This window comes from Pseudophryne corroboree, chromosome 12 (assembly GCF_028390025.1).
Source record: "Pseudophryne corroboree isolate aPseCor3 chromosome 12, aPseCor3.hap2, whole genome shotgun sequence".
NCBI classification, from domain to species: domain Eukaryota; kingdom Metazoa; phylum Chordata; class Amphibia; order Anura; family Myobatrachidae; genus Pseudophryne; species Pseudophryne corroboree.
This window is the reverse complement of record NC_086455.1, coordinates 51,151,411-51,176,403: the sequence shown is the minus strand read 5'-3', so window position 1 is coordinate 51,176,403 and position 24,993 is coordinate 51,151,411. Positions and strand designations below refer to the sequence as shown.

The window sequence follows — 24,993 nt, the reverse complement described above, 5'->3', positions numbered from 1 at the left end:
AAATCGGGTTATTGTTGAGCCATCTGTTGAGAGGCTCTATTGTTTCATACTGTTAACTGTGTTTCATATCACGAGTTGTACAGTGTGATTGGTGTGGCTGGTATGAGTCTTACCCGGGATTCAAAATCCTTCCTTATTGTGTACGCTCGTCCGGGCACAGTACCTAACTGAGGCTTGGAGGAGGGTCATAGTGGGAGGAGCCAGTGCACACCAGGTAGTCTAAGATCTTTCTAGAGTGCCCAGCCTCCTTCGGAGCCCGCTATTCCCCATGGTCCTTACGGAGTTCCCAGCATCCACTACGGACTACGAGAAACAGAATTACCGGTGAGTAAATTCTTATTTTTATTTAATGCTCCTCAAGCCTCAGTGAAGTATTCATGGTGTTAAGTTCTAATAATGACCACTTAAACCACATACAGCAGTATTCATAGCAATAAGAGCTAATTTGTGTGTACTCACAAAATACACCTTATTCTATGTAAACCATCTATCTTTCCTTGACAGCATTTTGAAGCTCTCGCAAATCGTGCAGCTGCATCTGGTCATGTGATTGACATCTACGCCTGTGCATTAGATCAGACCGGACTCTTGGAAATGAAATGTTGCCCAAACTTTACAGGGTAAGAAACAGATGGAAATTTTGTGGATAGCAATGACCTGTTTTTGCTTGGAGATAATGATGTTTTTTGTGTATACAGTATTTAAAACATTTTTTGTTTAAAACATTAGGTGGCATATACGTATATGATGTCTAAACAAGGATATCCACTATATTTGACAGTATTTCATTTATATGTTACAAATATGGTTTATTTGTGGACCTCTGACAGATTATTCTACAGTACACTATAAATCACTTTGTATTATGCCAATCTCCTTGACATAAACAGATTGCTAAAATTAGCAGAGGATAGAATTGGTAGGACAAGAGTGAAAAAAAACACCTGTTTTAGAGGAGCTCCGTCTAAACTCTAAGGCCTATTTATCCTAGTAAGTTTGGAGGACTAGGCCTCCTCTTAACTCTTTAAAGCAGGTATGTCCAAACTGCGGCCCTCCAGTTGTTGAGAAACTACACATCCAGCATGCCCTGACACAGCTTTAGCATTCTCTGACAGCAAAACTGTGTCAGGGCATGCTGGGATATGTAGTTTCACAACAGCTGGAGGGCCGCAGTTTGGACATGCCTGCTTTAAAGCTTTTACTATTGGTGTAGAGGCAAAACACATAGACAAGAGGTACAGTTCAAATGATTCCATACTATTCTCCCCTTATAGGTGACCAGCCCGGCTTGCTGGTTAGTGCACTTGTGTGGGAGCCTTTGCTCACTGACTCTCCGGATAAGCTATTACCAGTCCAGGCTATAAACACTGGCGCTGGTTGCATTTTTCATGGGATGGCCACATTGGTTTTTGTCTACTCTTTTGCACTTTAAACAATAATAATTATCAATGTATCTGATAAGTGGCCACATCAAGATACTCATTAAGCTTAACTAAATGTAGAGGGATCCTTGCACTATTTTTTTAGTTGAAGGCATCTTAAGATACATACAATTTCAAATACAAAAGTTTGGACGCAATTTTGCAGCTGCATGTTTATGTACATTTGATCCCCAAAATTGTGGTCTGCTCTTATTGGTCTCTATAACATGCAAATCTAATGTCATGTAAGTGGTCATGTCTAAAGGTGCATACACACGGTGCGATTTACATAGTCAAAATGGTAAGGAAAGTTTGTGCAAATCGCACCGTTTGTACACAGCTTGCGATACCGATGTGCGCTCCCGTGGGGTCGGTATTGCAAGGGAAGATAGACTGTGCAGTACAATATTAGTGGTTCAGGGCTCCGGGGAGTTCAGAGGAAATCGCAAAATCAAAATCGAAGATAGTCAAAATTTCACCGTGTGTGAGCACCTCAAGCTTGAATATCATTTAAACCCATTATTAATACTAAGGATCGCAATGATTTATACACAGGGACAGTGATGTGACAGTATGTGGAATGAATGTTCTCCCAGCTTTTTGATTGGCTTCAGATCCCATTTAGGTATAACTTTGTTAGGATATCTAGGACTTAAGGTTACTGTGGAAGCAAATAAACACTGATGTCTGGCTACTTTTTTTTAGCTGAATGGTTCCAGAGTGTAAGAACTGTAAAAGAATAACTGTACTACAGATATGGCCTATTGTAATGCTGACACTGACAGGGAGAGTTACCAGCAAATAGGGTATGGCAGGATGAAGGGTGCATCATCATCATCATCATCATCATCTCTGTATTAGGAATAATTTTCCTGTGCGCACTGTTACGATGACCAGTCCCCAGATCATATACAGTGATTGTTTCTACTGCGGGGTACACTGGGCTCCACAGGGAATGACATTGGGGTGTAGAGTAGGATCTTGATCCGAGGCACCAACAGGCTAAAAGCTTTGACTGTTCCCAGAATGCATAGCGCCGCCTCCTCTATAACCCCGCCTCCGTGCACAGGAGCTCAGTTTTGTAGTTGGTGCCATGCAGTGCAGGCATATAATAGGAGGGCTGCTCCAGCAGCCCTCAGAAGAGCTTTTTAAAGTGAAAAATGAAGACTTCAAGGGCTGCAGCAGAGACACTGTGAGTGTTAGATGTCAGTCAGACATCTCCTGCTGCAGCTCCATCACCTTCCCCAGCGGCGCTGTATACTCCCGCGCCCTGGTTGCCGGGTACTTAGGCCACGTTTTTTTTTCTGTCAGGCACACACACCACCGCATCTCTCCAGGATCGCGTGGCTGCATTCAGAGAGGAGGTAAGTGGGTACCCCAGGCGGAACCCGCTGTAAACCGCGGCCGGAGGGAGGCGGGCCGCGCGCGCTAGTGTGGACACTGTGGCAGTACATTGACCCCACTAGACCACCAGGACAAGGGCACAGGTCGGATTCTCTCAATAATCCGTTTGCTAAGGCCCACAGTACCCGGTGGTGAAGTCCAGCAAGGGGATAAGGCTCTGACCTTTAGCCCCTCCCCCAGCCCCAGGGCGCCATTTAGAGTAAATGTTCCCGCACTGGAGCTGCAAATCTCTCTTTCCCTCACTCCCTGTCAGCGTTTGGGCGCCATTAGGACAAGCTGAGCTGATCCTGGGACTGTTTGGGCGAATCCTCCTCTGTAAAGCCACCTGCTTATCAGCGCTGTGCATTTTACAGGACACTTAAGTATTCTACATGTCTGTTGACAGTGTTAGTTAAGAAAAAGTGCATTTAGTCAGGGTTATTTAGTACAAGTACCCTGTGATATACATCCAGTCTTTACTGTGCATTGTTATATCTATTGAGTGTATAGCTATACTTAGTATTACTCTGTATTGCTAGTCCAGTGCAGTTTTATTGCGTGGCATAATTTCTGCATTGTACAATGTGACTATGTGTGTGTGCATATAGCTGCTGTGTGACCTCCATTTCGTGTATCTCACTCAGATTGCTATCCCTCTATTCTGTAACCTGAGGGGGCTAAGTGCGTCAGGATTATTACTTTAATATAGGTGTTTCACAAGATATACTTATTGTGTATTGTTCTCTGTGATTTTTAGTCACCATATACCTCTGGAACTCTCTGTTTGTACTACACAGGGGGTTCTTGTCAGGTGTTGTGCTGCTGATATTGTACTGGGTTGCCTTGAATTGAGCTTTCAGACATGTTAGCTACAAGAGGCGACGGAGCTGGGGCTGATCCCACATTGCGTGGTGGTGACGCTGCAGACATGTTAGAGGAAAACATAGCAGCAGAGGGTTCAGGTTCTGAGTGTTCCCTATCCCCCAGTGGGACCGTAGCAATGGGGGTGCATAATGACCCACCTTGGGCTACTTTCTCCACATTATTGAATATGCTGGTAACTAGACTTACGCCCCCTATGGGACCTCCTGTGCCGGTGCAACCGCTTATGGTCCCTGCGGTATTCCGCTCAGTTGCAGCAATTGAACCAATCACTGACTAAACAGAAATCTCACCCTCGCCCCGCCTAAGACCAGAGGGTCCTTTAAGCGGTCTATTACTTCCTCACAATCCACCAACGTCCCAGACACCTCGTCTGATGAGGATGGCGTATATACTGACCCCACAGACACTGATACTGATAATTCTGATGGGGAATCTGTTTCACAGGTGGATGTTCCTGACTTGTTGGAGGCTATCAGGATAATTCTTCAAATTACTGATGACCCAGAGCCTGATACTGCCCCTAAGAAATTGGACAGATTTTACCTCACTCTGACCATTTAGTTGACATACGTCAGGAATACTGGGAAAATCCAAGAAAGAAATTCACGCCTCACAAGAAGATGCTGGCTCGCTAACCCCTCGCGGCGGAGCTAAGTAAAAATTGGGAGACACCCCCGCCAGTGGATTCGCAAGTGGCACGGCTGGTGGTATCCCCAGCTCTGCCTGTTACTACCATCAAATCTCTGAAAGAACCGACGGATAAGCGTGTGGAGGGTTGTTTAAAGTCAATTTACACCCTAGCAGGTGCTGCGCATCGGCCCACCTTTGCAGTGACTTGGACTGCAGAGGCTATTGAAGCGTGGGCTCAGGAGTTGGAAGCTGAGCTGCCTTTCAACGTTTCTGATGATGCTAGACCATGTCTATCGTATATTGTCACAGCTTCTCATTACATTAAGGAGACGGCTTCTGATGCCGGTATTCTGGCGGCCAAGGCTTCTACTACGTCCATTTTGGCTCGCCGGATTCTCTGGTTACGGTCCTGGTCTGTAGATCTGGACTCTAAGAAAACCCTGGAGGTACTCCCTTTTAAGGGAGACATTCTTTTCGGAGAAGACCTCAATAAGATAGTGGCTGACTTAGCCTCTGCTAAAACAGCTTGTCTACCTAGTACTGCTCCTTCGGTATCTTTCGCTCCTTTCGTCCTTCAGGGAAAGCAAAGAGTCAGGCGTATCTGAAATAGGCTTGCACTTTCCGAACCCAGTAAGCCCAAACCTAAACGGGCCTGGGCTGCCTGTCAACCTGCTTTCAAAACTGACAAGCCTGCTGCATGAAGGGGCGGACATCCCTCTGGGGGATCCCAGAGTGAGGGGCCGACTTCTAGGGTTTACCCAGGAATGGTTGAAGACCACTTCCGATGCCTGGGTACGGGAAGTCGTCACTCATGGTTATGCCGTATCCTTCAAGAACCGTCCCCCTCATCGATTTTGCCTGACAGACGTCCCTTCAGATCAGGTGAAGGCAAAAACTCTTAATTCGGTGGTACAGTCCCTCCTAGACACAGGAGTGGTAGTACAGGTGCCCCAGGCTCAGAGAGGCAAGGGGTACTATTCACCGCTGTTCATAGTCCCAAAACCGAATGGGTCCTTTCGGCCCATTCTCAACCTCAAGTCCTTGAACAAATTCGTGAGGGTCTCCCTAAGTTTCGTATTGAAACTCTTCGCTCTATTGTTCTGCCCTTGGAACCTGGGAAATATATGGTCTCCCTGGACATACAGGATGCTTACCTGCATATTCCCATTGCAATGTCGCATCATCAGTACCTGAGGTTTGCGGTTGGCAACCTCCATTACCAACTTTGGGCGTTACCTGTTGGTTTGAACACAGCTCCGCGAGTCTTCACCAAAGTCATGGCGGTAATGACGGCTGTACTCCGCCGTCAAGGGGTCAGGATCCTGCTGTATCTGGACGACTTGTTGATCCTGGCGAATTCCCCAGAAATTTTCCTATGCCATCTGGATCTGACGCTCCAGTTTCTTCAGGCCCACGGGTGGCTCATCAACTGGAAGAAATCTTCCCTGGTCCCTGCTCAGAGCATGGTGCACCTGGGGGCTTTGTTAGACACTCACAACCAGCAGTTGTTCTTGTCTCAGCAGAAAGTCCTGAAACTTCAGGACAGGATTCGATGCTTCCTATCTCGTCCGCAAGTGTTGATACATTCGACGATGCAAGTGCTAGGTCTCATGGTGTCGGCTTTCGACATGGTGGAGTACGCTCAATTCCATTCCCACCCTCTACAGAAATTGAGTCTTGCCAAGTGGGACGGCCTGCCTCACCGGAGCAGGTCTCACATGATCTCCTTGTCTCCGAAGGTCCGTCTGTCACTGAGCTGGTGGCTTCAGGACCAATGATTGAGCAGGGGTCGTCCCTTCTGGATCTCCAACTGGGTCCTTCTGACGACGGATACCAGTCTGAGAGGTTGGGGCACGGTGTTGGAGCAACACTCCCTTCAGGGTCGGTGGACAAAGGAGGAGTCTCCACCCGATAAACATTCTGGAACTGTGGGCAGGGTTCAATGCTCTGAACTTGGCCCAGCATTTAATACAGAACAGACCTGTTTAAGTACAATCGGACAACGCCACCACGGTGGTGTACATAAATCATCAAGGCGGCACTCGTAGCCGCATGGCAATGAGGGAAGTTTCAAGAATTCTTCAGTGGGCAGAACGCCATCTACCAGCCATATCCGCAGTGTTCATTCCGGGGGTCCTAAACTGGGAAGCGGACTTCCTCAGTCGTCAGGACGTACATGCTGGAGAGTGGAGCCTCCATCCAGAAGTATTTCAACTCCTAGTGGACAAGTGGGGTCTCCCAGATGTGGACCTGATGGCGTCTCGACACAATCACAAGGTACCGGTCTTCGGAGCAAGGACAAGGGATCCTCAAGCAGCGTTCGTGGATGCACTGGCAATTCCGTGGAACTTTCAGCTGCCCTACGTGTTCCCTCCGGTGTCACTCCTGCCCAGAATATTAAGGAAATTCAAGCAAGAAGGAGGAATCCTACTTCTGATCGCTCCCGCGTGGCCCAGACGGCACTGGTTCTCAGACCTTCAGGGTCTATCATTAGAGCGTCCTCTTCTGCTTCCACAACGACCAGACCTCCTCGTTCAGGGCCCTTGTGTCTACCAGGATCTGGCCCGGTTGGCTTTGACGGCGTGGCTCTTGAAGCTTCCGTCTTCAGGGCCAAAGGATTTTCTGAGGCGGTCATTCAAACTATGTTGAAGGCCCGGAAACCGGCTTCTGCTCGGATTTATCATAGGGTCTGGAATTTTTACTTTGCTTTGTGCGTCACTAACAATTATGACGCTTACAAGTTTAGTACAGCCAAACTTTTGGCCTTTCTACAACAGGGCCTGGACTTGGGCCTTCGTCTGGCCTCCATCAAGGTTCATATTCCTGCCTTGTCGGTTTGGTTTCAGAGAAACATTGCGACTTTACCTGATGTTCATACGTTCAATCAGGGTGTGTTGCGGATTCAACCTCCTTATGTCCTGCCTGTGGCTCCTTGGGACTTGTCGGTGGTTCTGGAGGCGTTGCAAGAGTCTCCGTTTGAGCCTCTTGAATCTGCAGACCTTAAGTGGCTTTCTCTTAAGGTATTGTTTCTGCTGGCTATTGCCTCTGCTAGACGGGTGTCGGATCTGGGTGCCTTGTCTTGTAGGTCCCCATATCTGATTTTCACCGTGACCGGGCGGTTCTTAGAACACGTCCTGGGTACCTTTCTAAGGTGGTGTCTTCTTTCCACCTTAATCAGGAAATTGTGGTTTCGGCCTTTGCCTCTCCTTGTCACTGGCCTAGACTGAGGGTGTTGTGAACTCAGGGATTCTTCCGATGGTTGGGAAGAGGAACCACAACTGAGCTGGAAAAGGGGAGGCCTAATATAGGATCTCTTCATACAGGACGCTGACAGTGGAGTTTGATGAAATATTGAAGAGCTTTATTGCAGGGAAAAACAACTTAAAGTCAAATGCCAAAAAGGGATAAATAAGGGAAATGTCCAGACCCACTGAAGGGTTTTGTGAGGAGTATTAGAGGTGCTGGTAGTTGAGGAAACTGTGGGTGATGTTTAAAAGTCACTGATAACTTGAGGAACTATAAATAATGATTAAAGGCACAGATGGATAAAGAACTTGAGAGTGGTGACAGAGATGCTGATGATGTGAAGAACTGAAGTGCAAGGGTTTAAGACGCTGTTTGATTTGTAGAACTTGTGAACGGTGACTGAGACGCTGGTGATGTGAGGAACTGAAGTGCAGGGGTTTTAGACGCTGTTGATTTGTAGAACTTGAGAACGGAGACTAAGACGCTGATGATGTGAGGAACTGAAGTGCAGGGGTTTTAGACGCTGTTGATTTGTAGAACTTGAGAACGGAGACTGAGACGCTGATGATGTGAGGAACTGAAGGGGTTTTAGACGCTGTTGATTCGCAGAACTTGAGAACGGTGATTTAGGCCCGCAGCCACGCTGATTCCTAGCAGCACTGGTGACTGGAACGCAGAGAAATATACCGGCCGCTGAATACACTGGAACCGGTGCAGCGAACTGGCACTGGAAATGCCGGAGACACTGGAGTACAACTACAGAGGTCCTTGCCGGGAACAAGAGTGCTGGCATCTACGTCAGGGAAAGACGATACTCAGGCACTGAAGCTCTGTCCGGCGTCCGACTTTGAATCTCCCGCCAGCGCTGGATTGGCGGAGCAGTCTGATGACGTCACCTGCCCCCCGTCCACATGATGCCGGGTGTCATGGCGGCGCCCATGCCCCGGAGAACCGCCGGGAGCCGCGCCAGCCAGACGCCAAAGCCCGTGGCCCACCGAAGGCAAAGGCCGCAACACCGACCAACAGACACGCAGGGGTAAGCGCGGCGAACGCCGCCTCTGGTGTGTGACAGTACCCCCTCCTCCAGGAGTGGCCCCAGGACACTTTCCAGGTTTTGTTGGATGTCTGGAATGGAACATCCACACCAGTCGGGGAGCCGTAACTTCAGTAGCTTTGACCCAGCTCCTTTCCTCGGGGCCAAAGCCTTTCCATTCCACCAAATACTGTAGATTCTTGTGAAGATAGCGAGAATCAAGAATAGCTTTGATCTCAAAGTCCGTACCCTCTTCAGCCTCTGCAGAGGTTGGCCTAGGGGACTTGGAATGAAACCGGTTCAAAACAAGAGGGCGAAGAAGAGAGACATGGAAGGAATTTGGTATCCGGAGATGGGAAGGCAATCCCAATTTACAGGCAACCGGATTCAAGACTTGTAGCACGGGATAAGGACCAATGAACCTCGGAGCGAACTTCATAGAGGGCACCTTTAAACGGAGATTGCGGGTAGAGAGCCATACCCTGTCACCAACCTTGTATTGAGGAGCTGCCCGTCGCTTCCTATCCGCAAAGAACTTATAGTGACCGGAAACTCTCTTGAGGTTGGCATGAACTCGACTCCAGATTTGACTGAAATGCCGGAGAGTAGAGGCTTCAGCAGGAACTTCTTCTGGAGGACAAATGGGCAATTCCGGAACTTGGGGATGAAATCCGTAATTAATGAAAAATGGAGACTCACCAGTCGAGGAGTGATAAAGATGATTATGGGCGAACTCGGCCCAAGGCAACAACTCCACCCAATTATCTTGTGAGGGGGAGAGGTAAACACGGAGAAAAGTCTCTAAATCTTGATTGACGCGTTCAGTTTGCCCATTGGTCTGTGGATGGTAAGCAGATGAAAACTTGAGTTTTATTTGTAGAGCCATGCAGAGGGCTCTCCAGAATTTTGCCGTAAACTGTACCCCTCGATCCGAGACTATTTCCAGAGGTAACCCGTGCAGGCGGAAGTGTTCCCGAATAAATAACAAAGCCAACTTAGAAGCTGATGGTAATCCGGTCAACGGAACAAAATGTGCCATCTTAGAGAATCTGTCGATAATCACCCAGACGGTGTTATGACCCTTAGAGAGAGGTAGTTCAGTAACAAAGTCCATAGAGATATGAGCCCAAGGCCTCTTAGGAATGGACAATGGATGCAACAATCCCGCAGGAGGCAGACGAAGAATTTTGTGCTGAGCACATTGAGGACACGAGTTGACATACTCTTGAACGTCCTTCTTCATAGTGTCTCACCAGTAAGATCTTCGTAGAAATTCCCACATCTTTTGAACTCCCGGATTGCCAGAAAACTTGGAAATGTGAGCCCACTGCAACAATCATTGTCGAAATTTAGCTGGCACAGACATTCTTCCAGGAGGAGGACCCAACGCAGTGGGAGCCGCAGAAATAGAGACAGGACTGAGGATCGACGCCTTTTCAACGGTATTCTCCTCATCCGAAGCCATTAAGGAACGGGATAGGGCATCCGCCTTGGTGTTAAGAGTTCCAGCCCGGTACTTAATCACAAACGAAAATCGGGCAAAGAAGAGCGCCCATCTTGCTTGAAGGGGATTCAAGCACTGGGCCGTCTTGAGATACAGTAAATTCTTGTGATCCGTGAAAATCGTAATTAGATGTTTAGCACCTTCCAAAAGATATCTCCATTCTTCTAAGGCAGATTTTATTGCCAACAGCTCTTTATCTCCAATGGTGTAATTTAATTCAGCAGGGGAGAACTTGCGAGAATGGAAACCACATGGATGTAACTTCCCATCTGGAGCGTACTGCGAGAGTACGGCACCTATGCCTACCGTAGAAGCATCAACCTCCAGAAAGAATGGTTTTAGAAAGTCTGGTTGCTGAAGTACCGGAGCGGTCATAAAGGCTGCCTTCAACTGGACGAACGCTGCTACAGCTTCAGAGGACCAATGGCTTGGGTCAGCCCCTTTCTTGGTTAGGGCAGTAATTGGCGCCACAATAATAGAGAAACCCCTTATGAATTTCCGGTAGTAATTTGCGAACCCTAGAAATCGTTGCACTGCTTTCAAGGAAAGAGGCTGAGTCCAGTCCCGAATGGCAGAAAGTTTCTCCGGATCCATACGCAACTCCGTACCTGAAATAATGTAGCCCAGAAATGGAATAGATGGGACCTCAAAGGTGCACTTGGAAATCTTGCCGTAAAGATGGTTCTCTCGCAAGTACCTCCTTAACTTGTATTCTGTGCTCAGAGAGATTCTTCGAAAATATCAGGATATCATCCAAATATACCACCACATTTAGGTATAACATGTCCCGAAAGACTTCATTAATGAATCCCTGGAAGACGGCGGGGGCGTTGCTGAGGCCAAACGGCATTACCAGGTACTCATAATGCCCGTCCCTAGTATTGAAGGCTGTCTTCCATTCGTCCCCTTGTCAGATACGTATCAAGTTATAAGCTCCCCTTAAATCGAGCTTAGTGAAGACTCGAGCTCCGCGAACTCTATCGAAAAGCTCCGTGATGAGCGGCAGAGGATACTTATTCTTAATGGTGACTTCATTTAGACCACGATAATCGATACATGGCCTCAGGCCTCCATCTTTTTTCTTCACAAAGAAGAAGCCTGCTCCCGCTGGGGAAGTAGAGGGGCGGATGAATCCCTTCTGCAGATTAGACTTGATATATTCTGACATGGCTTGAGTCTCAGGTACTGACAAAGGATAGGTACGACCTCGAGGTGGCATTTTCCCCGGAATGAGCTCAATAGGACAGTCCCAGGGTCTATGCGGTGGTAACTTATCGGCCGCCTGTTCCGAGAAGACATCTGTAAACTCCCGATAAGCCTCTGGAATAAGCTCTATGTCTGACTTGGACGATGCACGAAGCGGGTAGACAGGAGTAAGACAATTCGAGTGACAGAATGGACTCCAAGAAATTATCTGTGTCGACCTCCAGTTAACATGAGGGTTGTGAAGCTTGAGCCAGGGAAGACCAAGGACGAGATCGTGAGACATCTCCTGAATCACAAGGAACTCCAGATGTTCTTGGTGCAAAGCTCCCACTTGCAGCTTGATTGGCATAGTACGACTTGTAATCAGAGCATTAGGAATTTGGGTACCATTAATAGCAGTTATCGTAATAGGTCGTTCGACCGACTGTAACTTCAAACCCAGATTCTGGGCGCAGGAAAGGGAAATAAAATTCTCTGCAGCTCCTGAGTCCAACAGTGCCTTAACGGTTTTGACTTCAGACTCAGAAAACAGAGATACAGAAAGTAGACAGTCCACTGCCGGAGAAGATTGAGAAACAACCCCTAGCTTGACTTCTCCAGAACAAGCTAGGACTGCCCGTTTCCCGGGCGAGACTTGCAAGACTTGAGGAAATGATCCGCGGCTCCACAGTAGAGGCAAAGTCTACCCTGACGCTGACGCTCTTCTGGAGACAGCCGAGACCGATTAATCTGCATGGGTTCGTCTGGACTGGAATTGACTGTTTGCTTAGAAGGAAGAGATCGGAGTCTCAACCGGTCTGACCGACTACGTTCACCACCGCGTTCTTGCATACGAAGATCCAACTTTACACAGAGTGAGATCAACTGTTCCAAGGAATCTGGCAGATCTCTAGTAATCAATTCGTCTTTTAAACGATCCGAGAGCCCGTTCCAAAAAGCAGCCCGAAGGGCATCATTATTCCAGCTCAGTTCAGAAGCTATAGTTTGAAAGTGAATTACATACTGTCCCACTGTACGAGAGCCTTGTCGAACTCGGAGCAAGTCAGCTGAGGCAGCAGTCGTCCTGCCAGGCTCATCAAAGATCCTTCGGAATGACGCCATGAAGTTGGTATAACTAGAAACTAACGGATCAGATCGCTCCCACAACGATGACACCCACTCCAACGCTGAACCCTCAAGCAAAGAGATAATGTATGCCACTTTAGACCGATCAGTAGGGAAGTTATGTGAGAGGAGTTCGAAATGCACCTCACACTGATTGAGGAATCCACGCCAATTTTTTGGATTCCCGTTATAACGAGGGGGAGTGGGAAGCTGAAGGCGTGACCTGGTTCCAGACAAGGAGGAAACATTGCCAGAGACAACCACTGGAGCGGATACTGGAGCTGGAACCACTGAAGCCAACGAAGTCTGGATTTGATCCAGCCGGCCAGATAACTCCTGGAGATAATGCATCACCTGATTCTGTGCTGCTTCCTGACTCTGTACTCGGGAAACCAGGTCCTGCATGGCACTTGCCTTTGGGTTCCGATTCCCCGGGTCCATGGTGCCTGAGTATACTGTCACTGGCCTAGACTGAGGGTGTTGTGAACTCGGGGATTCTTCCGATGGTTGGGAAGAGGAACCACAACTGAGCTGGAAAAGGGGAGGCCTAATATAGGATCTCTTCATACAGGACGCTGACAGTGGAGTTTGATGAAATATTGAAGAGCTTTATTGCAGGGAAAAACAACTTAAAGTCAAATGCCAAAAAGGGATAAATAAGGGAAATGTCCAGACCCACTGAAAGGTTTTGTGAGCAGTATTAGAGGTGCTGGTAGTTGAGGAAACTGTGGGTGATGTTTAAAAGTCACTGATAACTTGAGGAACTATAAATGATGATTAAAGGCACAGATGGATAAAGAACTTGAGAGTGGTGACAGAGATGATGATGATGTGAAGAACTGAAGTGCAAGGGTTTAAGACGCTGTTTGATTTGTAGAACTTGTGAACGGTGACTGAGACGCTGGTGATGTGAGGAACTGAAGTGCAGGGGTTTTAGACGCTGTTGATTTGTAGAACTTGAGAACGGAGACTGAGACGCTGATGATATGAGGAACTGAAGTGCAGGGGTTTTAGACGCTGTTGATTTGTAGAACTTGAGAACAGAGACTGAGACGCTGATGATGTGAGGAACTGAAGTGCAGGGGTTTTAGACGCTGTTGATTTGTAGAACTTGAGAACGGAGACTGAGACGCTGATGATGTAAGGAACTGAAGTGCAGGGGTTTTAGACGCTGTTGATTCGCAGAACTTGAGAACGGTGATTTAGGCCCGCAGCCACGCTGATTCCTAGGAGCACTGGTGACTGGAACGCAGAGAAATATACCGGCCGCTGAATACACTGGAACCGGTGCAGCGAACTGGCTGCTGGAAATGCCGGAGACACTGGAGTACAACTGCAGAGGTCCTTGCCGGGAACAAGAGCGCTGGCATCTACGTCAGGGAAAGACGATACTCAGGCACTGAAGCTCTGTCCGGCGTCCGACTTTGAATCTCCCGCCAGCGCTGGATTGGCGTAGCAGTCTGATGACGTCACCTGCCCCCCGTATACGTGATGCCGGGTGTCATGGTGGCGCCCATGCCCCGGAGAACCGCCGGGAGCCGCGCCAGCCAGACGCCGGAGCCCGTGGCCCACCGAAGGCAAAGGCCGCAACACCGACCAGCAGACACGCAGGGGTAAGCGCGGCGAACGCCGTCTCTGGTGTGTGACACTCCTGACTTGTCTTCCAAAGAGCGGTCTTTGGATGTGGTACGGGCTCTCCGTATCTATGTGACGAGAACTGCATCCCTTCGGAAGTCTGATTCTCTGTTTGTACTTTTTGGTTTTCACAAACGTGGCTGGCCTGCTCACAAGTAGACCTTGGTCAGATGGATTAGAATGGTGATTGCACATGCTTATGTACAGGCTGGCCTTCCAGCTCCTGCTACCATCAAGGCCCATTCTACTCTGTCTGTTGGACCTTCTTGGGCAGCCCGCCGTGGTGCGACCCTTGACCAATTGTGCAAGGCGGCTACGTGGACCTCAGTGAACACGTTCATAAGGTTCTATGCCTTCGATACTTCCGCCTCCCAGGATGCTTCCTTTGGATGCCAGGTTCTTGTGCCCGCTACAGTGCGTCGCCTCCCATGAGGAACTGCTTTAGGACATCCCCAATGCCATTCCCTGTGGAGCCCAGTGTACCCCGCAGCAGAAAACGAGATTTATGGTAAGAACTTACTGTAGTTAAATCTCTTTCTGCGAGGTACACTGGGCTCCACAGGGCGCCCACCCTGATGCACTTAGCTTCTTTGGGTTGGTATGGCATTAGCCGCTGACACTTTCTCCTGTCGTGAGAGTGTGGTGTATGTGGCTACTAACCGTTGTCGTCTCTTTTACCTGCTACTGCATTGGACTGGTTAACAAACACTGAGCTCCTGTGCACAGAGGCGGGGTTATAGAGGAGGCGGCGCTATGCATTCTGGGAACAGTCAAAGATTTTAGCCTGTTGGTGCCTCGAATCAAGATCCTACTCTACACCCCAATGTCATTCCCTGTGGAGCCCAGTGTACCTCTCAGAAAGAGATTTAACTACGGTAAGTTCTTACCATAAATCTCGTTTTTCATTCCATACAGTGGTTACATCGTGATGGCAGATTCTTTCAACACATCTCTCTTCAAACAGACATTTCAAAGGGTTTTTACTAAAGACACACAGGGCAACTTCAAGATGGCGTTTGGTGGTACTCTGGAAATTAAGGTAACTACTAAAATGTGATCTGTGTATGCAGTTGGTTTCTCTTTTTCTAGTTTAGCAAAATGTAGTATGTAGCTTTATGCTGACATAAATCATAAAACGCTGGGATGGTAAAGGTTACTTTAATTCCTTCCTTATTAACTGTCACCTTGTTATGACCTCCATCTGAGAGTACTATTACCATATCTGTCGTCCACTGATATAGGTTATTTGGCGTTATTATTTAGGTTTCAGTAGGCAGGGCCGGCAACAGAAATCTTGGGGCCCGGTACAATGATATCTCTGGGCCCCCCTCAGATTATGATTTATATATATACTAGCTGGAGTACCCGGCGATGCCCGGGATTTTAAGAATGTCTGTTTACCAAAATAAATTTAAATATTAAACACACAGTATAAATAACATTGTAGCTAGCTGAATACCCGTGCTTTGCTACAGGATGAGGATGGTAAATTAGAATGATAGTTGTTCGTTAATTTACTTTGTTTGGAGATCTAGTATATAAGCATATCGTGCTTCCCTGGCGCACTTTGTGTAGTGGCCGGATCCCAAGGGACCCTGCTCTTCCCACTATACAACTCTCAGTTTGTGTCTTCCTGATGCCTCTATTCCCCTCCACACTTCATGTCAGTTCCCCTGTGAAATTATCGATTTTTTTCAAAGTTTTTTATATAGCGCAGCACATTATGTATCTCCTGATATACTCTGTGCTGATGGGGCACCGTGCTACTTCCACTATATAACTCTTAGTGTGTGGGTTTGTGCTACGTGCATTCCCCGCCTCACATCATGTCACTGGCCCTGTCAAATGCAGCTCTTTCATCACTGACATATCATGCATGTCCTGATATAGTCTGTGCTGCTGGCCCACCCCTAGTGGTGCTAGCGGTGTGTCACCCCCACAGTGTTTGTTCCCAGAGTGTAAGTCATATGTGTAGCAAGTTTGGTGTAAATTGCTCCAAGCATTCCAGAGTTATTCTGTCTGCTTGAAAAACTTTGTACTGCTGCCTCACCCCTAGGGGGGCTAGGGGTGTCTTACCCCCACAGTGTTTGTTCCCAGCCTGTAAGTCATATGTGTACTAAGTTTGTTGTAAATAGGTCCAGGCATTCGGGAGTTATACTGTCTCCTGAAATACTCTGTGCTGTTGTCCCACCCCTAGGGGTGCCTAACCCCCACAGTGTTTGTTTCCAGAGTGTAAGTCATATGTGCACCAAGTTTGTTGTAAATTGCTGCAGCATTCCAGAGTTATGCTGTCTGCTGACATGCTCTGTGCTGCTGTCCCAACGCTATGGATGCTAGGGGTGTCTGACCCCCACAGTGTTTGTTCCCAGATTGTAAGGCTTATGTGTACCAATTTCTGAGTACATTGCTCCATCTATTCCGGAGTTATGCTGTCTCCTGATCTACTCTGTGCTGCTGTGTCTCCCCCCCCCCCCCCCCCCCCCCCCCCCAGGGATGCTAGGGATTTCTTATTTTCTCTTACGTCCTAGAGGGTGCTGGGGTCCACATTAGTACCATGGGGTACAGACGGGTCCACTAGGAGACACTGGCACTTTAAGAGTTTAACAGTGTGGGCTGGCTCCTCCCTCTATGCCCCTCCTACCAGACTCAGTTTAGAAAATGTGCCCGGAGGAGGTGGTCATAGCTAGGAGAGCTCCATGGGAGTTTTTCTAGTTTTAATGTTTTTCTTAGAGTAAGGCACAGGGAACAGCCTCCCTGCTTCGTGGGACTTAGGAGGGGGAGTAGTGTCCAACCCTGAGAGTTTAATGGCCACTATCTCCGCTGACAGAACACTGAGCTCCTGCGGGTGATGATCGTTAGCCGCCCCAGGCGACCGCTCACTCCTGCAGCATGCCGCCACCCCCTAACAGAGCCAGAAGCTTCCGATGGCGAGTGAGTCACCGGCCCCCATGGCAAGCAGAGAGCCAGTGTGAAGATGGTGGCAACAGAGTGGTAGTGCAGTACTAACTGCGCTCCAGAGGCTCAGCGGTACACAGTGCGGCGCTATGAGGGGCGCCCTGAGCCAGCGTCTATACTCTACACTGGTCACTCAGGCTGTCAGGGACCTCGGTAACGCCAGCACCATTCCTCAGGCCAGTGTAAAGATATAAAGTTCGGGAAGCAGCGGCATGTTCAGGGGCGGAGCTTCTCCTCAGAGCGGACCCAGCAGCGTTCAGCACCATTTTCCTGCCTGCAGATCCACTACAGAGACGCTGACAGGGAGAGCTGTCCCTCCACGCAACTCCAGCTATCCTGTGCGGTACCAGGGGGATGTAGAAGGAAGGGGGGAGACTGCGTAATTACTGTGTAGTCTATTAAGGTACACAGTCAGCGTCAGGTAGTTGTATTATATCTACCTAGGGAAGCGCTGTGTTTGTGCTGGCTCCAAACTCTGTGTTTTTATTTGTGGCATACTTGGGAGGAAACTGTGTCTGACATTTTCCTGTGTGTGTGGGTGTATATTTCTCACATAGCCATGTCAATGGATTCGGTCTCTTATGCTGCTGAGGACATGTCTTCTCCAGGGGAATCAATTACTTGTACCCAGTAATGTAATGCCTTGTCTCAGATTCCCATTACTGAGCCGGAATGGCTAACTTCTATTAAGGGAATGATCTCTCAGATATCTACTAGGGTAGCTCATACTGAGACTGAAACTCAGGTTTTAAAGAATTCTATGGCTGTTTGGTCAGGTTCTGTTCCTATTTCTTCCCAACCCTCTAATTTATACCCACAGAAACGTGCTCTTGCCCAGATTATGCAAGATGACACGGATACCGACTCTGACACGGCAGATGGTGATGGGGATGTGCTGAGGGGGGCAGCATCCCTTGCAAAAGGGGGCGCAGCTCATGATTGAGGCCATGAGAGATGTGTTAAACATTGCGGATACACCACTTGAGCAGGTTGCGGAGGCTTACTTCACAGACAATAAGAAAGCCTCGCTAACCTTCCCTGCGTCTGAAGAATTATACGCTTTATTTGAAAAATCCTGGGAAGCCCCGGAGAAACTAGTACGGTGGGGTATAGACGGTGTCCAAAGGAGCCAGTGCACTTTAAATGTATTCAACTGGGTGTGCTGGCTCCTCCCCTCTATGCCCCTCCCACGGGCAGTTTAGAAAAAGTGCCCTCAGGAGAGGATGCACATCTCTGCAGCTCCAGAGAGTTTTCTTAAATTTAATTTAAATCTTTTTTTTTTTTTTCGGTATGCTGTCAGGGCAACAGCATACCTGCGCCGTGGTAGTTAAGGGGGAGGGGGGCGGTCACTGGCCTTGTGAGATGCAGAGCCGCTTCCCCGCTGCAGGACCACCGTCCTGAAGGGCTGTTTTATCATTGGGTTACTGCGCCTTGGCTGTCACAGTCACAGCACGCCGCACACCCCTACCGCTGCCTGAAGGTGACATCGGTGATGAGTACACAACGGGGGCCCCGCTAGAGGGGTCCTCGGTTTAAAGTGCGGCTGATCAAGGGCGCGACGTACGAGAGCCTCCCTGGGGGTCCCGCTAGGATCCCCCGTGAGTACACTGGCGCAAACAGGCTTAATTTAGCACTTGTGGGAGGTTTTAAGCTTATTGGAGACTTTGCCAGTATAAATAATATTTATAGCTCCGGCGCTATTAGACGGAGCGGAGCTTCCTCAGAGCGGGACCAGCAGCGTTTTGGCTCCTTCCTCTGCTTACAGCAGCCATAAGCAGCACAAACTCGGCGCTTCCTGCCTCACAGAAACGCTGGAAACTGGTACAGGGTGTAGATAAGGAGGAGAGCGCTTGTGTACACTATTCTGAGCCTATTTAGGACTGCATTTATTGGTGTTATTGTGATTACAGAGCTGACAGTCTCACTGGGGCTGTGCAGCTCCGGGTGTGCTGGTATTTCTCCCTCTCTGTATGTCTCCTCTCACATACAGTAGGAAAAGCAGGCTTGCATTATAACTGTCTGTGTGTAAGTGTATGTGTTTGTACTTACTGTGAATAATATGGGTAAGCACAAGCTGTGCAGTATCTGTCACACCAGATTCTCTCCAGTGTCTAATGACTCTGTTTCCTGTGAGCACTGTAGTCAATCTTCACAAATTAGTGAAGAGACTGGGGGAGAGGGTACAGAGCCCCACTGGTTAGGGTCTCTTAAAACTATGATGTCAGATATGTCATCCCAGCTCACTGCTAATGTGCAGAAGACTCAACTACTGCAACAAGCTGTTGAAGATTTAGCTGCTAGGGCTGATGCACAGCCCCCCCTCTCTCTCATACAGGTTCCCAGAAGCGTGGTTTACCTGCTCTGCTCTCTGATACAGATAATGATGTCCAGGATGATGGGGATGACCCGGACCCCGTTAGTGGGGATCCCGATTCTACTCAGGGTATTGAACCCTCATTTTGGCTATAAGAAATGTGTTACAGCTCCCTCTAGAGGATGCTTCTTCACAGCAGTCGTTTTTCTTTGTACAAAACAAGCCCAATGTCACTTTCCCTGAATCTCCATAGTTAGATGACTTATTCAAACAGGCCTGAAAAATCCAGACAAAAAATTCCAAGTGTCCAAAAAGTTTTTGCGCACTTTCCCATTTGCTCCTCAAGGTAGAACATTTTCGGAGGAACCCCCTGGGGTGGATGTCTCCGTCTCTCACCTGTCTAAGAAGGCGGTGCTGCCTGCCCCGGACTCCTTTACTATGAAGAATATGGGGGATAGAAAGATAGAGACTACCCTAAAATCTATATACAGTGCAGCCGTCCTTTCACAAAGACCGGTTATTGCAGGTTGCTGGATGACCCATGCCATTCATTCTTGGGCCACTCAAATTCAGGGGGGCCTCTCGAAGGATATGCCCTTAGTTATCATGGTTACCCTCCTGAAACACATACAGGACACTACCCGTGTCCTCTGTGATTCCCTCAAAGAGATGGGGAACATAAATGCTCTGACATCGGCCATGGCGGTGTCAGCTCGCAGGGCCTTGTGGTTGCGTCAGTGGATTGCGGACGCAGATTCCAAACATAATGTGGAGTCACTCCCCTTTTCTGGGGAATGGCTTTTTGGGGTTGAGTTGGATGCCTGGATTTCCAAGGTTACTGCCGTGAAATCCACGTTTCTCCCCTCTGGGGCCTCGCCGGCGAGACCGTCTGTCCAGTCCTTTCGGCCTCCCACATTTCGATCAAAGGCCAGAGGTGCCTCGAATGCGGCTAGAGGTACCAGAGGTAAGTCCAGAAATCCTGCAAGTACCAGTCCTCAGGAACAGTCCACCAATTCTTCTTCCACTAAAGGGGTTCTCAAGGTGGGAGCTAAACTGCGTCACTTAAGCCGCATCTGGGAGACCTCCTGCCAGGATGCCTGGGTCAGGGAGCTCGTTTCTCAAAGCTACAAGCTGGAGTTTGACAGTACTCTCCCCCCCACCCAACGATGTTTCAAATAAGGTTTACCAGCTTTGGAGGATATGCAATTTACTTTACAACAGGCTATCCGAAAATTGGTCCAGTACCACGTCATTGTTCCAGTACCTCTATCGCAATGCGGCAAAGGGTTTTACTCAATCCTGTTTGTGGTGCCGAAGCCAAACGGTTCGGTCAGACCCATTCTGAATCTGAAATCCTTGAATCCTTTTTTAAAGGAGTTCAGGTTCAAGATGGAGTCCCTGCGTGCAGTGATTGCAGGCGTGGAAGAACAGGAATTTATGGTTTCCTGGGATATCAAGGACGCATATCTCCATATTCCAATTTGTCCTCCTCATCAGGCGTACCTGCGGTTTTTCCTGCTGGATGATCACTTCCAATTCCAGGCACTACCCTTTTGCCTGTCAACAGCCCTGAGGGTATTCACGAAGGTGATGACGGAGATGATGCTTCAACTCCGGAGCCAAGGGAGCAATGTGGTGCCTTATCTAGACAATCTTCTGATAAAGGCATGATCCAGGGAACTTTTGTTGCTCCATATCGACCGCACTATCCATCTTCTTTCGGACCATGGGTGGATCCTCAACTTACAGAATTCCCACCTGGAGCCAACTCAGAGGCTCCTGTTCTTGGGGATGTTGCTGGATACTGTGGCACAGAAGGTGTTTCTACCAGAGGACAAGGCTACAACACTTCAGGAGATGGTCCGCGTAGTGCTCCCCCCTACTCGGGTGTAAGTACATCTCTGCATAAGATTGTTGGGGAAGATGGTTGCCTCCTACGAGGCAGTCCAGTATGGGAGGTTCCATGCCAGAACATTTCAGTTGGATCTCCTGGGCAAGTGGTCCAGATCACATCTCCAGATGCACCTGTTGATTCGGCTGTCACCTTAGGGCAGGATTTCTCTCTTGTGGTGGCTTCAGTCCTCCAGTCTCCTGGAGAACAGGAGTTTCGGGATTCAGGATTGGACCTTCCTCACGACAGATGCGAGTCTGCGAGATGGGTAGCTGTCACCCAAGGGGCGCAGTTCCAGGGTAGGTGGACATCCCACGAAAGCCTCCTTCTACTCAACATTATGGAACTTCGGCCAATCTACGATGCTCTGCTTCAGGCATCTCCTCAGCTCAAGGATCAAGCGATCCAGGTACAGTCAGACAACGCCACGGCAGTGGCGTATATCAATCAAAAAGGAGGGACAAAAAGCAGAGCCTGCATGCCAGAGGTATCAAAGATACTCCTCTGGGCGGAAAGAAATGCAAGAGCCATGTCCGCATTCTTCATTCCGGGTGTGGACAACTGGGAGGCGGACTTCCTGAGTCGTCACGATCTCCACCCGGGGGCGTGGGTGCTTCACCATCTGGTGTTCCAGCAGATCATCGACTTGTGGGGTTACCTACAAATAGACATGATGGCTTCTTGCCTCAACAAGAAACTTCCATGGTATTACTCATGAACCAGGGACTCTCAGGCGAGGGCAGTGGACGCACTGGCGTCGCCATTGCCATGCTGGCTGTTATACCTGTTTCCTCCGATCCCATTGCTCCCAAGGGTGCTAAAGCGGATCAGGAATCAAGGTGTCCATGCAATTCTAATTGCCCCGGATTGGCCTCGGAGGGAATGGTATCTTCTGGATATGTCCGTCGGAGACCCTTGGCCTCTACCACTCAGAAGAGATCTTCTTCAACTAGGACCGTTCGTCTACCCGGACTTACGTCGTCTTCGTTTGACGGCATGGAGGTTGAGCGGAACATCCTAGCTCACAAGGGCCTTTCCAAGAAGGTTATTGCAACCATGGTCCAGGCCAGGAAATCTGTGACGTCAAAACACTATCATCATATCTGGAGGAGATATGTCTCTTGGTGCGAGGAATGCACGTATCCGCCTGCAGAGTTTCACTTGGGAAGTTTCCTGCAAGCTGGTGTGGATAAGGGCTTACGTCTGGGTTCCATTAAGGTTCAGATTTCAGCTCTCTCTCAATTTTCTTTCAGAAAATAATTGGCAGTGTTGCCGGAAGTTCAGACCTTCTTGCAAGGGGTACTCCACATATAACCTCCCTTTGTGCCGCCTACAGCTCCCTGGGACTTGGATGTCGTGTTGAAATTTCTACAGTCCTCCTGGTTTGAACCTCTGGTGACAGTAGAAGACAAGTATCTCACGTGGAAGACGGTGATGTTACTGACCCTGGTTTCTGCTCGACGTGTCTCGGAATTGGGGGCCTTATCGTGTAAAAGTCTGCACTTGGTCTTTTATGAGGACAAAGACGGAGCTCCGGACTAGACAGCAGTTCCGAAGGTTGTCTCTGCGTTTCACCTGAATCAACCTATTGTAATTCCGTCCAGTTCTGCCGCTTCTGCTCCTCCGGAGGCATTGAATGCTGTGCGTGCCTTGAAGATCCATGTGAAGCGCACAGCTTGGGTCAGAAAGACGGATTCCTTGTTCATGCGCTATGATGCACAGAAAAAGGGTTGCCCTGTTTCAAAGCAGTCCGTTGCTCGTTGGATTAGGCTTACTATCCAATAGTCCTATGTGTCGGCAGTCTTACCTGTTCCTAAGTCTCTGAAGGCCCACTCTACAAGATCAGTGGGCTCTTCCTGGGCGGCTCCCTGTGGCGTCTCGGCCTTGCAACTGTGCCGGGCTGCTACCTGGTTGGGGAAGAACACCTTTGTGAAGTTCTACACGTTTGATACCCTGGCCAAAGAGGGTACCCAATTTGGGCAGGCGTTGTTGCAGCAGCCTCCACCCATTCCCGCCCGTTCTGGAAACTTTGGGACGTCCCCATCATACTAGTTGTCCCCAATATCCCTTATGGATGCTAGAGAAAGTAGGATTTTGATACCTACCGGTAAATCCTTTTCTTGTAGTCCATAACGGATATTGGGCGCTCGCCTCAGTGCGTTCACTTTTCTGCAGGTTCTTGTTCTATAGTTACCTGTTCAGCTGTTGCTGTTGTTTTTGCCAGCCGTTGCTGGTTGTTATATGTTTGTGGTGTGCTGGTGTGTAAATCTTACCACCCTTTGTTATCATATTCCTTCTCTCATATATGTCCTTTCTCCTTCGAGCACGTTTTTACCTATAACTGCCTGTGGGAGGGGGCATAGAGGGGAGGAGCCAGCACACCCAGTTGGACCCCGTCTATACCCCATCGTACTAGTTTTCCCCAATATCCCTTATGGACTATGAGAAAAGGATTTACCGGTAGGTATCAAAATTCTGATATATACTACCCAGCCCCAAGCACCGCACAGCAGATATCATGCGGCCCTCACACCCCACCAGTAGAGGCCGCCTCAGGGCATGGGAATCCTGGCCAGCGTAGCTGCTGCCATGTTCTGTAACTACAAAGAGAAAAAGAAGACTCTTGTGTGGGCGCACTCTTGAAAATAGTTTAGAAATAGTTAATTCATTAGTGAGATTAAAACAAAAAATGTTCTTTATTAAGTATCGTTTAAAAGAGATTGCTTAGGTGCCTGCAACTGAGCTGGACCCAGAAGAGCGGGCGCACACTCAAGCTGCGCAGTTACTTTGTGTGAGAGGCTCCTATTACTCTGAGGCTGCGCCCACACCGCCTACAGCTTGCAGCCCTATTTGGACAAGATGGCTCAAATCCCTACTGGTCACTAAGTGGCGTATCCTTGGTGCCCCTCTGATCATTGGGGCCTGGTACAGGTACCCCCTTTAACCCCCCTGTTGCCGAACCTGTCAGTAGGTCACCCACCTAGTAATGCTTCCAACATGCACCACTATTGTTATCGTTTATTTATATGGTGCCACAAAGGTTACACAGCGCCTAACAGAATTTATAAACAAATGGACAAGACAAGAAAAAAGTGTAAGAGGGAAAAGCGCATGATGGTAGTACACACACTGGGGAAAAGGTAAATGTACAGTACAGAGTCTTACAGCAATGAGCTACTTCTGTTGAGTTTACACCAAACCTTATATTGGAAACATCTACGTTTTGACAGTGTTTGAACCCTTTAAAAAGTGAGATTTAAAAAAATAAAAATAAATGTTGATTCCAACATATTACCTTTTGCTTTAGATTATACACAGTTGCTGTTTATAGATATATTCTGTCATTGACGCTTGTTTACATGTTATGTTTTTCTTGTACTTTTCATGTGTTCTGAAGACTTCCAGGGAGATAAAGATTTCTGGTGCAATCGGACCCTGTGTATCACTGAATGCAAAGGGACCCTGTGTTTCTGAAAACGTGAGTTGTGTGGTATTGTGTCATTGCCAGAAGCGAATGCAACCAACATCTGCTTCCCTCGTACCCACAGTCATCTCCTATATATTAGCCCAGATCTATGACTCATTTCCTAACGCTGGGCGGAGTCACAACGCTGGGCGGAGTTAGAGGGCCTAATTCAGACCAGATTGTAGATGTGCTAAATTTAGCACATCTACGATCAGGCACACTGACATGTTGGGAGTCGCCCAGCACAGGGCTAGTCCGCCCCGCATTTCAGTCCCTGCCCCGTCGCACAAGTACAAAAGCAATCAGGCAGAGGCGATCGC

At 48.6% G+C, this 24,993-nt stretch overlaps 1 protein-coding gene across 4 annotated transcripts in view; it reads left to right on the top strand.

Annotated features, from left to right (window-relative positions):
- Positions 1-24,993, top strand: part of LOC134980612 (protein transport protein Sec23A) — a 265,943-nt gene that overhangs the window by 126,585 nt on the left and 114,365 nt on the right. For all 4 annotated transcript variants that reach the window (XM_063947502.1, XM_063947500.1, XM_063947503.1 and 1 more), the window contains 3 exons: positions 505-620; positions 14,963-15,086; positions 24,605-24,685. In XM_063947502.1, coding sequence (XP_063803572.1) covers positions 505-620; positions 14,963-15,086; positions 24,605-24,685 — 321 coding nt within the window. The remainder of the gene's footprint in view (positions 1-504; positions 621-14,962; positions 15,087-24,604; positions 24,686-24,993) is intronic.